The sequence below is a fragment of the Peromyscus leucopus genome, chromosome 15, assembly GCF_004664715.2.
Source record: "Peromyscus leucopus breed LL Stock chromosome 15, UCI_PerLeu_2.1, whole genome shotgun sequence".
NCBI lineage: Eukaryota > Metazoa > Chordata > Mammalia > Rodentia > Cricetidae > Peromyscus > Peromyscus leucopus.
This window is the reverse complement of record NC_051076.1, coordinates 971,573-985,577: the sequence shown is the minus strand read 5'-3', so window position 1 is coordinate 985,577 and position 14,005 is coordinate 971,573. Positions and strand designations below refer to the sequence as shown.

The 14,005-nt window shown below is 39.9% G+C and overlaps 1 protein-coding gene across 1 annotated transcript in view; it reads left to right on the top strand.

Annotated features, from left to right (window-relative positions):
* Window positions 1-14,005, top strand: part of Mctp1 (multiple C2 and transmembrane domain containing 1) — a gene marked incomplete at its 5' end in the record, with an annotated part of 237,531 nt that overhangs the window by 41,850 nt on the left and 181,676 nt on the right. The window contains one exon of the mRNA XM_028891575.1: window positions 2,805-2,935. Coding sequence (XP_028747408.1) covers window positions 2,805-2,935 — 131 coding nt within the window. The remainder of the gene's footprint in view (window positions 1-2,804; window positions 2,936-14,005) is intronic.

Here is a 14,005-nt window from a genome sequence, read left to right as displayed (position 1 = left end):
CTTGAGTGAGGAGGCACTCTGCTGTTCAGTCTCAGTGCTTCACCTATTACACAGGAACCAGCTCTCTGCACATTTGCGAAATCTAAGAGAAAAAGGCAACACTATCCCAGAACGAGTAGAGCATGTCTCCACACAGAAGTGCTGAGGGCATGGACCACACCAGCACTGCTGGCATTAGTGATACAGACATTATTTTGCATTCAGTGAAAGTCTTTCAAATTACTCTGTGTCATGTTATCCAATCCTACTTTGATCAATACAACACCAAAGGCATTTTAAAATTGTTTTTCCATTTTTGTTTAATCATATAACTTTTTAGTTTTATATTCTACTTCAATAAAATGTACAATTACATTCACATCTGTTCTTCCTCCCCTCCCAGTTCTGCCAATCATTTTCTTCTTCAAATTGATTCCCCAACTTGTTCCTCTCTTCCCTCCTTCCTCCTCCTTCCCCCCCCCCCCCCCCCCCCCCCCCCCCCCCCCCCCCCCCCCCCCCCCCCCCCCCCCCCCCCCCCCCCCCCCCCCCCCCCCCCCCCCCCCCCCCCCCCCCCCCCCCCCCCCCCCCCCCCCCCCCCCCCCTCCCTCCTTCCCTCCCTCCTTCTCTCTCTCCTTCCTTCCCCTCCCTCCCTCCCTCCTTCCTTCCTCTCTCTCCCTCCCTCCTCCTCCCTCTCCTCTCCCTCCTCCCTCTCCCTCTTCTCTCCCTCCCTCTCTCTTCTCTCCCTCCCTCTCTCCCTCCTTCCCTCTCTTTCTCCCTCCCTCCCTCCCTCCTTCCTTTTTTACTTGCTTTTCTCCTTTCTTTTCTTTTTATCAGGCCTCAGGCAGGCAGTATCAACTGCTGTGTGTCCATGATTGCCATGCCATATGTAGGACTCTTAGAACGTATTTGGGGAAACAAAGGGTCAAACCCTTGCTGTTGCTGTGAGTCATGTGCAATGGTACAGGTTACTTAATTTCTTTGTGTGTCAATTTCCCCTTCTGCAGAAATAGAACTAAACTAATGCCTACCTAAGCAGGTTATTGGAGAGAGTAAATGAAGGTATGGTAGATACACAAAGGGTTAAAAATACTTCTCTGATCATAAGTACCCAGAAATGATGAAAGCAGAGGGAAGAAGATTAGTGGCAGGATAATATTTTTAGAGCAACAATCTTATTCTTAGTGGTAATACATTAAGTAACATCAGTAACATGCTATTTATGAAACTAATTATAATGACAAAGACTCACTGACCATAGCTACATCTTGTTATGTCCAATTATAACTGCTTTCAGTTTTTAACAGCTAGCATTCATAGACAGCTTGGGCTGAGTACTCCCATCCACCCTGAATTACATAAAGGTCACACTCCATTTTTGTGAAAATTCCTGCCTTTAATGTACTTGTTTTCATAGATTTTTGGGTCAACACCCTGCCTGGTTCCCTTCTAGCCCAGAAAGTCTTCATCAGTACTTAAGGTAACTCAAAATATCACGAAACTGGTTCATTAACAGGCAGTGCATGTTGCTATCAGGCTGTTTGGTAATCTTATGGAGGCCCACATTGAAGATTTAGGCATCATTTTAGCTGGAAGAAAGTTATATGGGAAAGACAGTCCTAATATCCAACACTAAAAAGTTAGTCTGTTGATGACATGATAGAAAAGATGGACTGTATTCCCAAAGGCCAGAGGAGTTCATCTAAGCTGAAGAGGACATTGGAATTATCATAGCACCCATCTAGTACCATGCATATTTTCTACCAGGAGCTTAAGAACAAATTTTAAAACAGCTACTATTTCAAAAACTAGATATCTATGACCACTTCTGTCTTCTCTCAGTTAACACAATTTGCATGTTCTATTGGGCTTAATTTTATAGTTCTGCTCTTTAGATGTGAAATATGAAGCCCACTATGGACAGGTGTCTCTTTTGATCTTTCTGTCCATGATCTATGGCAGATTAATTTCAGATTGTGAACTTTAAAGTTGTCATTCATTTGCATTACCTGTGCACATCATATATATCATTGCTTTCGAACTCTTTGCATCTAAGGGCCCGTCTGTCCTACATTAAAAAGAGAAAAGGTCTACATACTACCTTATAACACGAATGGCAAGAGAAACAAATATGAGTGTGGCCTAGCCAAACGCTACACAGAATTTTATAGCACATCAGTATTGGTAACTGTGTTTATTGATTTACTGGGTATCTTCTCTGAATATTCAAAAGCACAAGATTGCAGTCTAGACATCTTTGTTGTTCATACAACACAAAGGACACACCTGTGTGCAGTCTCCCTGTACGGGGAGTGGAAGAGCACAGTGTTGCTAAATACGAACGGCAAAGTGAGCGAAACCATCCCAAATCTCCTTGTTTATCCTCCCGCTTCCACACAACTCGTCATCGGTTTCTCATGTGCTTTAAACACCAATGTGCACAGAGCGGAACTCTGGGAATTGTCATCTTCCTTTATTACAGGGTAACTGACTCTGTTCTTTCTTCAATCAGTAACTGTGATGGAAAAATGTTAGTGTCTGAATGAGTTGTTTCACTGACAGGCTGCCTTTTCTATGTATTTCATATTTCTAATCTGTTGTGTAAGATAGTCAAGGGTTTACTTCTGATTTTCTGATTTCTCTAGACACATCCGTAAGTCTACACAGCAGCAGAGATCCTGGAGGTTTAGTGACTAGTATTATGCATATACCACGGACGCCCTGGAATCTTGACTGAACTACTGCTCTTAGCAAGATTTTCTGCATAATGTCTCAAGTTGATTTTTAAGCGGTACTATTGGTAATGCAATAACTTTTTGCCTTTGCAGATTATGCCCAAAACTTTGAATCCTCAGTGGAGGGAGCAGTTTGATTTTCATCTCTATGAAGAAAGAGGGGGTATCATCGACATCACTGCCTGGGACAAAGATGCTGGGAAAAGGGATGATTTTATTGGAAGGTTTGTGCAAATCGGTATTGTATTTGCCTGAGAGATGGCAGGTTTTTTTTTTTCTGAAAGAATATATTCTTTAAATCTAGTTGTCAACAGTTTTGAAAGAAGGAAACATTCCATTACAATGCCACTTAGCACTGAAAACAGATTCAAAGAATGGCCAGTAGGTGGCAGCTTTGCCTAGTTGATAGACAGGCTATTCCAATGTACTATCCAGAATTTTCTCCAGATGTCAGAGTTATTGTGCACAGAAGTTATGGGAGTTGAAAAAGAGGAATTTAATCTGATATGGGACGCTTAGAGAACAAAGAACACGTTCAAGGATGGAAAGTGATCTCCAATAATGTTTGTTTTCACAATGCATATTGTAACCATAAAATGCATTATTTCCTACAACTCCCTACAAGCTTCCTCATAATCTCTTAGGAGTTCATAAATCTGGAAAGAGTTCCAGAATTTTAGAAAAGGAAGAACATAAGTGAGGCAGATCCATGTTAATCTGATAACACAGCAAAATGTGTTCAAAGGCTCGAAGGACTTTTCTCTACAAAGTTAAGGCTATTTGGGTCTACTACTTGAATGATCGGAATTGTGTTTTGATTAAAAAGCCTATTTTTATATTTTTGACAGTTACATATGTGCATTGTATCAAAATGTGTGAAAACTTGCCAACACAGAAAAAAATCACAGTGTATAGAAGAGTTTGTTATTTAAAAAAAAAAAAATCTTTCTTCGATGTAGTTCACAGGAATTCCAAGTCATTGAATTTACAATCCAAAGAGAATTCATACATTCCCAGAGTAAAAGGAATTTTAGTCTAAAAGTAAAAACAGGAATCCAAACCGACATTCAAGGCTCTTCATTTTTATTTAAATGATTCTGACACATCTATTTAAGCAATAGCTTTCACCATATGCATGTAATATGGGAGATAAAGCTAAGTTTCAGTTAACCAATAATATCTGGCTTTGTAAATGAAGTTGGGGGAACACCACTGTTATCTAGGAATTGCATTATACTTTAATTTTTTTGAAAACAGGGGTCTCTGTTGGACTTTGCCCCTCAGAAAAAATACTATTGTCAGAGTTCTCTGGAAGTCATTTTGTTTTTTGGTATCTACCAGTAACTTAAGTCACAGCATGCATCTGCCAGTCTGAGAAGCAGTCCACCATGGCTGTGTATTCGACTACATCTCCCTCCTTAGGCTGTGATCTCTCTCAGGGAGTTAGACTCTAGCTCTTCTGAGGACACTTACTTATTATTCATAGTTTAAGCAACAGTTCCTGTCTGGGTAATCAGATAACCCAAGTGGAGCCTGCTCCTTCCTTACTTTAAATTCAAACTATCTGGAATGAAGGGGCTATGCTCTAAAACCTGCCGGCCTCTGCTCTGGCTACTGTCAACGGAAAGGGTCAACATGACTTGTCCATTTTCTGTTTTACTGCATAATGACAAATATCATTTAAGCATTGCTTCCTGAGGGAAACGATTTCCAACTTTGGATATTGTAAAATGTCACCGCCCATTTTGTACAGGCTTTTCCCTCTTCCCCAACAGAAAACATGTTGGGCAGAGGAGGGCACATCTGCCTTACTCCACCTGGCTTCTGGGCTTGTTATGGTTTGTTCAATGTTTATTTTCAACATTGGGCTACATATTCTTTTGAATGTATGTTTTGCGAATGTAAACTCAATAGTAAGGCTAGTCTGTTCATGATAAAAGCAAGGCTGACTATCAGTTAAAGAAACATGTTCAAATCTGGAATGATGAAGCATGAATATTTTAGCAGTGAAGAAATGCCTTCCTCTATCCTCACTCAAACTCATGAAGTCAGGCTTCTGCCTCAGCTGTTTCCATCAGGCCACGGCAAATCCCAAGTCATGTGACCCGCTGGCCACCTTGCCTCACTCAGCAGCACAGAGGGAACTGGCTGATGGCTTCCTTACTTTGAAACAAGGTTTTCACTTGGCTTCCAAGATGCCATCGTCCCTCCTATCCTGTGGTCTCCTGTGAACGTTTCCTCCCTCACGCTCTCACAGAACAGTTCTAGAGCCAACGCTTCGGACCTGAAACCTTCCCTCCTTCTCTGCCAGCACCTCCCCCCCCCCCCCCCCGTGAGTTTACCCTTCCTGTACCACTCAGGACTGCCAACTGCCAGTGTTCTGGTCATTCTGATAACCCCCCTTTCAACCTCCATCCCCATATCCAACTTACTACTTTACTACTGGAATAATTAACATGCTTCTTCTATTTAGACACTCCAGAGTTAAACTTCAGCCTCCTGATCCCCAAAAGCTGGGTTTTCCCAGGTCTTTTGCTAACACTGAAAGTACCAGAGCCTCCTTCTTATTCTTTCTTTTTTCTCACTTTCATCAAATACACCAGCAGCCCACTCTTTCATCAAGGCTGCAGCCTAGATGACATGAAGATCTTCCATGAGACTTGCCTCTTAAAGAATCTACATACAGCAATAGCATCAGCAATGGGAGGAGCCTTCAATGCATGGACCTTTGGAGGCTCCACATCACCTCTATGGCTGTAACACCAGCCTGGCTAACCACCTGCTTCCCTGCAGACCATGGCCACAGCCAGTTCCTTCCACCTTTCTCTTCTTCTGACAGTCTATTCCCAATACAGTCACCAACACCATTTTTTTTTAATTTAATAAAGTTTTTTCCCCCAAATGTGCAGTCATTTAAGCCTGTTCCAGCCTCTTTCTCAGCAGCTGGGGGACTCCACCCTTAGCATTTCCAATGTAAATCACTTGAACCCTGTGGTCTTTACTAAGGGGCTGCTGAAGGGCTGCCTTGGCTAACTGAACCTTCAGGATCTTGGAATCTGTAACTGAGACCACAGTCAGAAGCTCCCTGGAAGTCTGTCAAGGGAATAATAGCTCGATGAGCCAGGGCACGGTTGCTGGGTTGGCCTCTGCATCCTGACCACTTTTTTTTCCTTTTTCTTTTTCTTTTTTTTTTTTTTTTTTTTTTTTTTTTTTTTTTTTTTTTTTTGCTCCTGGACATCTGGGTCTTTTTCTTTCTCACCTGGCTTTTTGATATCTTTACTTTACCCTAGTTGTTCTTAGCTGTTTTTTCAAGGCTCAGAGAGTGGCAGGGACCCGACAACTTCACTAAGACACAGGTTGTAAAGATCATTTAAAACTTTTCATTTAATCTTTTAATCATTTAATCTTTATGTGATAGGTGTCTATGTTTGTGCATGTGCCACGGCACACGTGAAGGTCAAAGGCCAGCACTGTGGAGTCTGTTCTCTCCTTCCTTCTTTGCATGCACTCCGGGGATCGAACTAAGTCCCCAGGGACACAGCAAGCACCTTTATTTATCGAACCATCTCTGCAGTCCCAAGAGAAAAAAGCAAAGACATAAATAAAATAATTTAACTCCTCCACTCAAAACCCTCCACTTGTTTCCCATTAATGGTCTGGTAGAAGCAAAGTCCTTGCTGGAGACTACTGTGCTCTGCATGGCCCCAAACCTCTGTGCTGAAACGCTGTTGTGTTTCCTCCTCTGCCTTCTGCACAGAAGCTGTTCCCCGTCACACTGGACCCTGCACCATCTGTGGCTCCTTTCTTTAAATCGTTTGCCTGCCTTGATTTTGTTCTTTTGTCGGCCTGCCTGGTAAAACGCTGTTTCCTTAGCATTCCCTTCCTCCCACCCCGCTGATATTTTACAGACACAGCCACCATTGGTCCTCCTTACTGTGTTTGATTATCCACTTCACTGTCCTAGAACACAAATTCCATGACTGCAGGGACATTTGAATGTCTGTTTACTGTAGCATCCTCAGAAAGTATGTGACACACACACACACACACACACACACACACACACACACACATATATATATATGCTCAATAAATATTCTTTAATTTGAAAGCAAACATTTGAAGCTTGATTTAATACTGGTAATTATGATTATTCATTTTTTTAAATAAAGAAGGATCTGATACCAGATGCTTATATATTATCAATATGACCATGATCTGGTGGAAGGCACAAACTTCAAATATAATTATGGAAAAATGTATGGATATTATACAAAGGAGAAAAACTAGTGAGTTAGAGTATAAAGGTGTCTCCATAATGCCTATGCTTAAAATGCTAAACTAATATATTTAGGAGAAAAATTATTCTATATATTATTAAGATTATTTTACCACAACATTTTAATTGACATATAAAAGTGTACCTATTTTTAGGGTGTCATGTATATAAAGATATATCTTGTGTTATGTTGAAATCAAGGCAAGCATATATAAATCCTTAGGAGCTTACTGCTGGTGGGAACATTTACAATCCTTTCATGTAGATTATGCACGTAGACAGAATATTGTTACCTAAAGCCACACTCTTGGAACACAGTACACCAGAACTGCATCTCATCCTGACCAGTCAGTATTTCCTGATCCTCTATCACTCTGTTCTTCCAAGACTTTTGATCCTCTAATCTACTTTTAACTTTTGTGAAATCTGCCTTTTTAGACTCCATGTCAGTTAGATCAGGGCACTAATTATTTTTCTGTGCATGGATTATTTCACTAGGTGAAATGATCTCCTGTTCTGTCTGTGTAGCCATAAATAAGTACATTCCATGCTTCTTTATATTTTGGAAAGTCCTAGTATCAAAAACAGAATTTCATTATTTAATCAACAAATAATATTCTCCTGTGAATATGAATTACATATCTTTTACCCATCAGTTGATGGATAGTAATGTTGTGTCCACTTCATGGATACTGTGAGCATTTCTGCATTAAAAAGAAAAGTAAAGAGTCTGAAGTATTTTTGTATTTTTTTCCTCAATTGTTTCATGGTTTTAGATCTGCTATTAAAGTCTTTCATCTATTTTGAATTGGTTTGTACACCTGAGGAGAGATCATGGTCTGGTTTCTGCATGTGGATATCCAGTTTTCTTAAGACCATTCCTTGAAGAGTCTGCCTATGCTCTGCTCCATGTTTCTAGTGCATTTGTTGAACGTCCTTAGTTGTGGATATTTCGCTTTACCTCTAGGCTCTGAACTCCACTCCTTTTGTCTAAATGTCTTCATTAGCTCTGCGATATATTTTGAAGTTGGGTAGTATAATGAGTTCAGCTGTTTGTTTGCTTGAGAATGCAGGCTCTTTGTGAAATGTTGTTCATACCCTGATAGAAACTACATTGTGTCTGGAAGTCATTTTGTGTAGAATGGACATTTTTAAAAATTAATTTATTTATTAAAAATTTCATTTATTTTACCAACCATAGTTTTCCTTCCCTCTTCTCCTCCCATTCCTCCCCCCGCCCCGACCTCCCACTCCCACATCCACTCACCCCCCATCCTCACTCAGAGAGGGTCAAGTCTCCCATGGGAGTCAACAAAGCATGACATCAAATTGAAGCAGCACCAAGCTCTCCCCCTGTAGCATGGACATTTCAACAAAATGGATTATTCGGTTTATGAACCTACCTTTCCGTGCTTTTGTTCTAAATTGGTTCATTCTCAAATATTTTTACTTTTATAGCTATTGTAAATTTAGTTTGTTTTCTTTATAATTTTTCAATTAATTTGCTATTGGTAGATTGCAATATTACTGATATTTTTCTATTGATTTTGGATCCTACAATTTTGAGAAAAGTTATCTGTAATCTTTAATTGGCTCTAACAGTTTTCAGTGGGTCTTTGGGTCTTTGGGATATTGCATAAGTAAGATCATATCACATGTAAATAGCAACAGTTTGCCTCCATTTCTTCCTTTTGCCTGATTGTTTTGCTGGGACATTCAGTACTATGGTTGAATTAAAAACTTGAAAGTTAGAATGTACAGATTCTATAGAGATATCTCCTAGCATAATCCCACTCAGTATGACACTAACTATATGCTATTACCATAACATATGTTATATAACTCTATGGTTTCATTGTGCTGTGGTATGCTTCTTCTAGTACTGTGTTCAGAGTTTTCATCATCATGATATAGGGGAGTTTATACATTCTATTGTTTTATTTTACATAAAATATATCCACCAAGAACAGAGATCAGCCATGACATACAGATCAACATAGGAGGGCATAGAAGGAAAGCATGTACTGTGCCGATTCTGCTGATACAAAAAACAAAGGCAAAGTTGGTTAAGAGGCTGCTTTTGGCTACACAAGTGGGGTGACTGATCTACGGCACAAACCCAAGTTTCCTGACCTGAAAGTTCCTCCTCTGCCTACCACAGTCTGCATTCAGCATGGCTTCTGGACACCTTTGCCTCCTCAATAAAATAATCGGTCACTAAACCAATTTAGATGAAAGGTGGAATAATGTTAATCTACATGTCATTATTTAACTTTCTGGTCTTCTGCATTTTGGCAGACAAGAAAGACTGCCGCCTTTACGATAGTCAGCTAATAAATCCTCATGATGGTTACACTTTTATGCAGAGCAGTAATCTGAACAAATTGGTTGCTGACAGCTGAGGTAAATTGCCAAGAATGAGGGTTGTGAGAAGCAAGTTGCTTTTATGAATGTACAGAATAAGTAAATCCTATAGCATGCAAGTTTATTCAGTTGGAGTTATCCGTAATCCAATATGGCAAGATTTATGGTATAACTTATTAGGGTGCAAAGTGTCTTTATCTTTAAAGTGGTATTGATTTGGGGATATATGTATTTTAGGTTGGTGAATTGCTAGTGATGTTATTCATTGTATGTTATCAGGACCTTGGTGTTGGTACTGCCTAGTACATCAAAGTGTTGCCAATGTAGGCCTGAGTAGAGAGTTTAAGAAAAGTTTTATTAAATGATATATGATAAGAAAACTTACTATAAATTGGCTAGCTCTAGGCAAAGAACATGTTCCCCATTCTATATCACAAAACAACCCTATGACTCTGGAAAGGGTGAAAATGGAATAGGAGGTGAGCTCACGTGTTCAGGCTTAGCGTGGTGGAGGTGAACACTTGGGTTCAGGGTTAGCGTGGAGGTGAACATGCTTGTTCAGGGTTATCGTGGAGGTGAACACATGGATTCAGGTGTAGTGCGGAGGTGAGCACACATGTCCAGATGTAGTGCGGAGGTGAGTACTGTGTCCAGGTTTAGCGTAGGGAAGGAGGAAACCAGTCTTTGGCTTTGACTTTCCACTAAATTCATATTCTTTCAAAGTCTAAGATCAGTGTGTTTGCGTAGTCAACTCTATGACTCTGATTTGGGGCATTTGTTTGCAACACCAAAACTATAATGACTCTTGGTTCCTATATAAATGAGGAAGTAAAATCACATGCATTGTTAACTGCAAAGCACAGAGATTTGAAAAATAATGAGTTTTTTATTAAGTCATTTCATTTTTACTGATTTCCTAACTGAAGATTTGTGGAATGGGATATTTCTTAAGGATGATAAACATAATTTAAATTAATTTTAATCTTTTGTTCATAAGTTATTATTTCCTCCCAAAAGTTTTAAATTTGTGCTTATTTCAATATTTCATAACTAATGGGCAAAGTTTCCATTATAATTTCTGAGTACTACTACATGTAGTTTCAGTAGTTTACCTTCAAGGCCATGAACAGGGAATTTTACAAGTTTATGGATGTATGCTCTGATAGAAAAATCTTCCCCACACAACTGAACCATGGTAATTTTGGACAACAGGTATTCAGCTTTGTTTCTTCTCATTTAATATTTGAGGTGGAGATAAGCTTCTGAACAATCGTGAACTTGGAAACAAGTCAGTGGCTCCATGCTGAGTTCTCTTCATTGCAAATATTCCAAAGTATGAGCCATACTGATTCATAATATAAGAATCGGTAGTATTTTACAGACTATGGATTAGAGTAATATAAAGCAGTTCTCATACATTAAAACATTTTTAAAGCTTCAAATAACTTACTGAATACTTGATTTTTTAAAAAGTCTGTAAAACTGTTGTTTTTCAAATACCTTCCCCCAAAAGAAACCCTAGAGATTGGTCCTCTTCTTTGGAAGGTTTATTTTTAAATATCTTGCGAATTATGATGGCTTCAAAGTATCTTTAGATAGTACTTCAGGATATAAACTATACTTTGAAATTCAATGTTAAAGAAAATTGATATAAACTTGTGTTGCAAATGTTCTGCTTGATAATTTGGACTGTTTGGGCTGAATTCTCGGGAGGTCTGGTTATCCCCAGTGATTTGTGACTCCTGGTGTCTGACACACACCGTGGGTAGGACTAGAGGTGTCAACACTCCAGACTTTTAGCATAGATGTTCTCTTGTGCATGCTCACTTAGCATTGCCTTCAACCCACAGTTATTTAATAGAGATATTTTTAACTTAATTGTGCATTTTGTGAGACTTAGCTTAGTTAAACTAGATTTATATAATTATATAATTCTTGAATCCACAGGCTCAGACCTGTATAAGTTGGAGTTCAGAGCACACTAGTGCCACTGTCCATTAGTGGTGCTTCCATGTCTTCCCCATTATACATTTGGTGTAGGTCGATGTGTATACCCACCATGGGGGTGGGAAATGACTTCAAATAGTTCCATCTCCCACTTGTGCCCTGGAGACTCATTCCGACATACCAAGGGTGCTAACCACAAGGTTGTTTTACCTGGGAAGAGACATTGACCATCATCAATTCAAGAGTAGCAGAGGCAAGGCATGGGGAAGAAAAAGTGAGATGAACCCTGTTTTCTCCTCCAGTTCTCAGGGAAAAGGTCATTGAAGATGTATAATCCTTCTTTCATCAGGTTAAAGAATCCAAATATGCATAATGTATGGTATATATTCGAGTTCTGATACAGAAGTTAGGAAATATGATTCAAGCTCTTTGATCTCTGAACTCAGATTTTTTCATCTTTTGGAATGCATCAAAATGTCTCTGAAATCCCCTTCAGTGTTAATTCTGTTTTGACTGTTATATTAATTGATTGACTGATTAATTGGTGAGTTGGGTTTGGGTATAGATAGTTCAAAGTTCAAATGAAAGTGAAGGTGATAGTGTAACTAGACAGCACTTGTAACTTTCAATCTACCTTTTATTTTTGTGCTCTTACAGCTCTAGCTAAGAGAGGGCATTTTGCTCTTGAATTTCTGTTTGATAAGCAAGTAAGGCTGAGAGGAAGTGATGATGCTCACCTTTAGCCCCAGCATTCACTCGGAAGGCAAAGGCAGGAAGGTGTCTGTGAGTTTGAGCCAGCCTGGTCTATATAACAAGTTCCAAGGCAACCAGAACTACATATAGAGACCATGTCTCAAAATAAAATAAATCTCAAGCACAAAGAGCTTAAGTGATTTGCTTAACATCATAATACAAATGAGGTTTTCAGGTCAGCATTCTGAATCCCTGAGCATGTACTCTGACATCAAATAACCTTGTTCACATCAACACCAAGTTGGTGTGCACTTAGTGTTCTAGAAATAAAGATAGGAGAACCTAGATTTTAAACAGGTGACTCCTAGAAATCTGAGAGGATCTGATACATGAGTGAGTGAGTGAGTGAGTGAGTGAGTGAGTGAGTGAGTGAGTGAGATAAGTGTCATAAATAGGTCAAACAAAATGAAAGAGAGAGAGAGAGAGAAAAAGAGAAGAAGGGAAGGAAGGAGGGAAGGAGGGAGGGAGGGGAGGAGGGAGGGAAGGAAGGAGGGAACGAGGGAGGGAACGAGGGAGGGAAGAAATCAGATCACTTTCTAGGTAGATGAGACAGAAGTTCAGAATGAGCATTAGGCATTAATTTTTGCCTTACCATGATGATGCCCTGTTGCCACACGTCACTCTTTGGCCTCTCTGAAGTAACATTTCTTTGTAAAGAGTTTAATATTCTCAAAGCACTAAATAGAGTCTACATGCTATAGAGGACAAGATGTTACCCCTCTCCTACAGATGCTTCAGGACATGAAGAACGACAACTGAAAGGTTTTTCAATAGGGTTATTAAAAGTTAGCCAAGCAAAGGTAGGTAGACTGTTATCTCATCCAGACCTCCAGAACCTGGTGAAAAATATGGGTAGACTGGAGTGGCACAATGTGGCATGGACAAGTCACACACAGGCTGATAACAGCTTCCTGAGGGCACTGTCAGATTGCTGGGGATATTTCTTAGGAAAGGGAAGCAGGAATAGGGATATAGTCAAGTTTTTAGCATCCAAAATTGGGAGTGTGTGTAAACTGTATCAGCACATTTCACCTTAGCCTGGGTTCTCTAGAAACAAACTCTGAGTCAACAGTTTGGTGCTGCTGATTTACTGGGAGGTGTGTTCCCAGAAAGTAAGGTATGAGATGATGAAGAAGAAGGAGCCTTGGCAAACAACACAAGGTAATATGCTGCCAAGCTGTTCACTGTCTTCTGTGCATCAGGGAAAGGCTGCTTAGGATGTATATGTACATAGCCATCTGCAGTCAAGCAATGTCAGATCATATTTTGAAGTAGTCTGTCAGAATGAAAGAGGTATCAGAAGTTATCTTCCCACTTCCTGTTCTACTGATAAAAGTTCACTCCACAGGAAACCAACCTCTTCATGTTTCATTGGGGCTCCATTGACAGGTTCTGAGAGCAATATTGCACTCTACAGTGTGGCTTTGCATCCAAATGCAGACGTGGCCTTAGAAGCCAGAAAGTCCAGGTATGTAGAAGCTAGATCTGGATTGGCAGTCACCACTGCCAAGGAGAGGACCCAGTCCACTTGGGCAAGGGAAAGATTACAACTTGTAGGAAGAAGAGCTGTGAGGACTTGGGTACAGTCACTAGTGGGGGTAGTGGTGTGAAGAGCAGCCTTTTGGGGACACAAAATCAAAGTCACATCTTAGTCACAGCAAGTAACTGAGCCCCAGGAGATCAAGTCTCCTGGAGAATCTAGGGAAGTAATTATGATATTTTAAATATGTCTTCAAACCAAATGTGTATCTCCCTGCTAGAAAGCACATGTGAAGTGTTTATCTTTGAGCCAAAGGGAAGGGTTTATAGCACCTTCCTTTGTCATTCTCCTCCATGCTGACATTAGAGGCACCCAGTGCTATTGCTTCAATACGGGATGAAATTAAATTATATAGATTTCTTCCTACACAGCCTTTCGAGGGTCTTTTGCTTTGTTTTGCTTTATAAGATG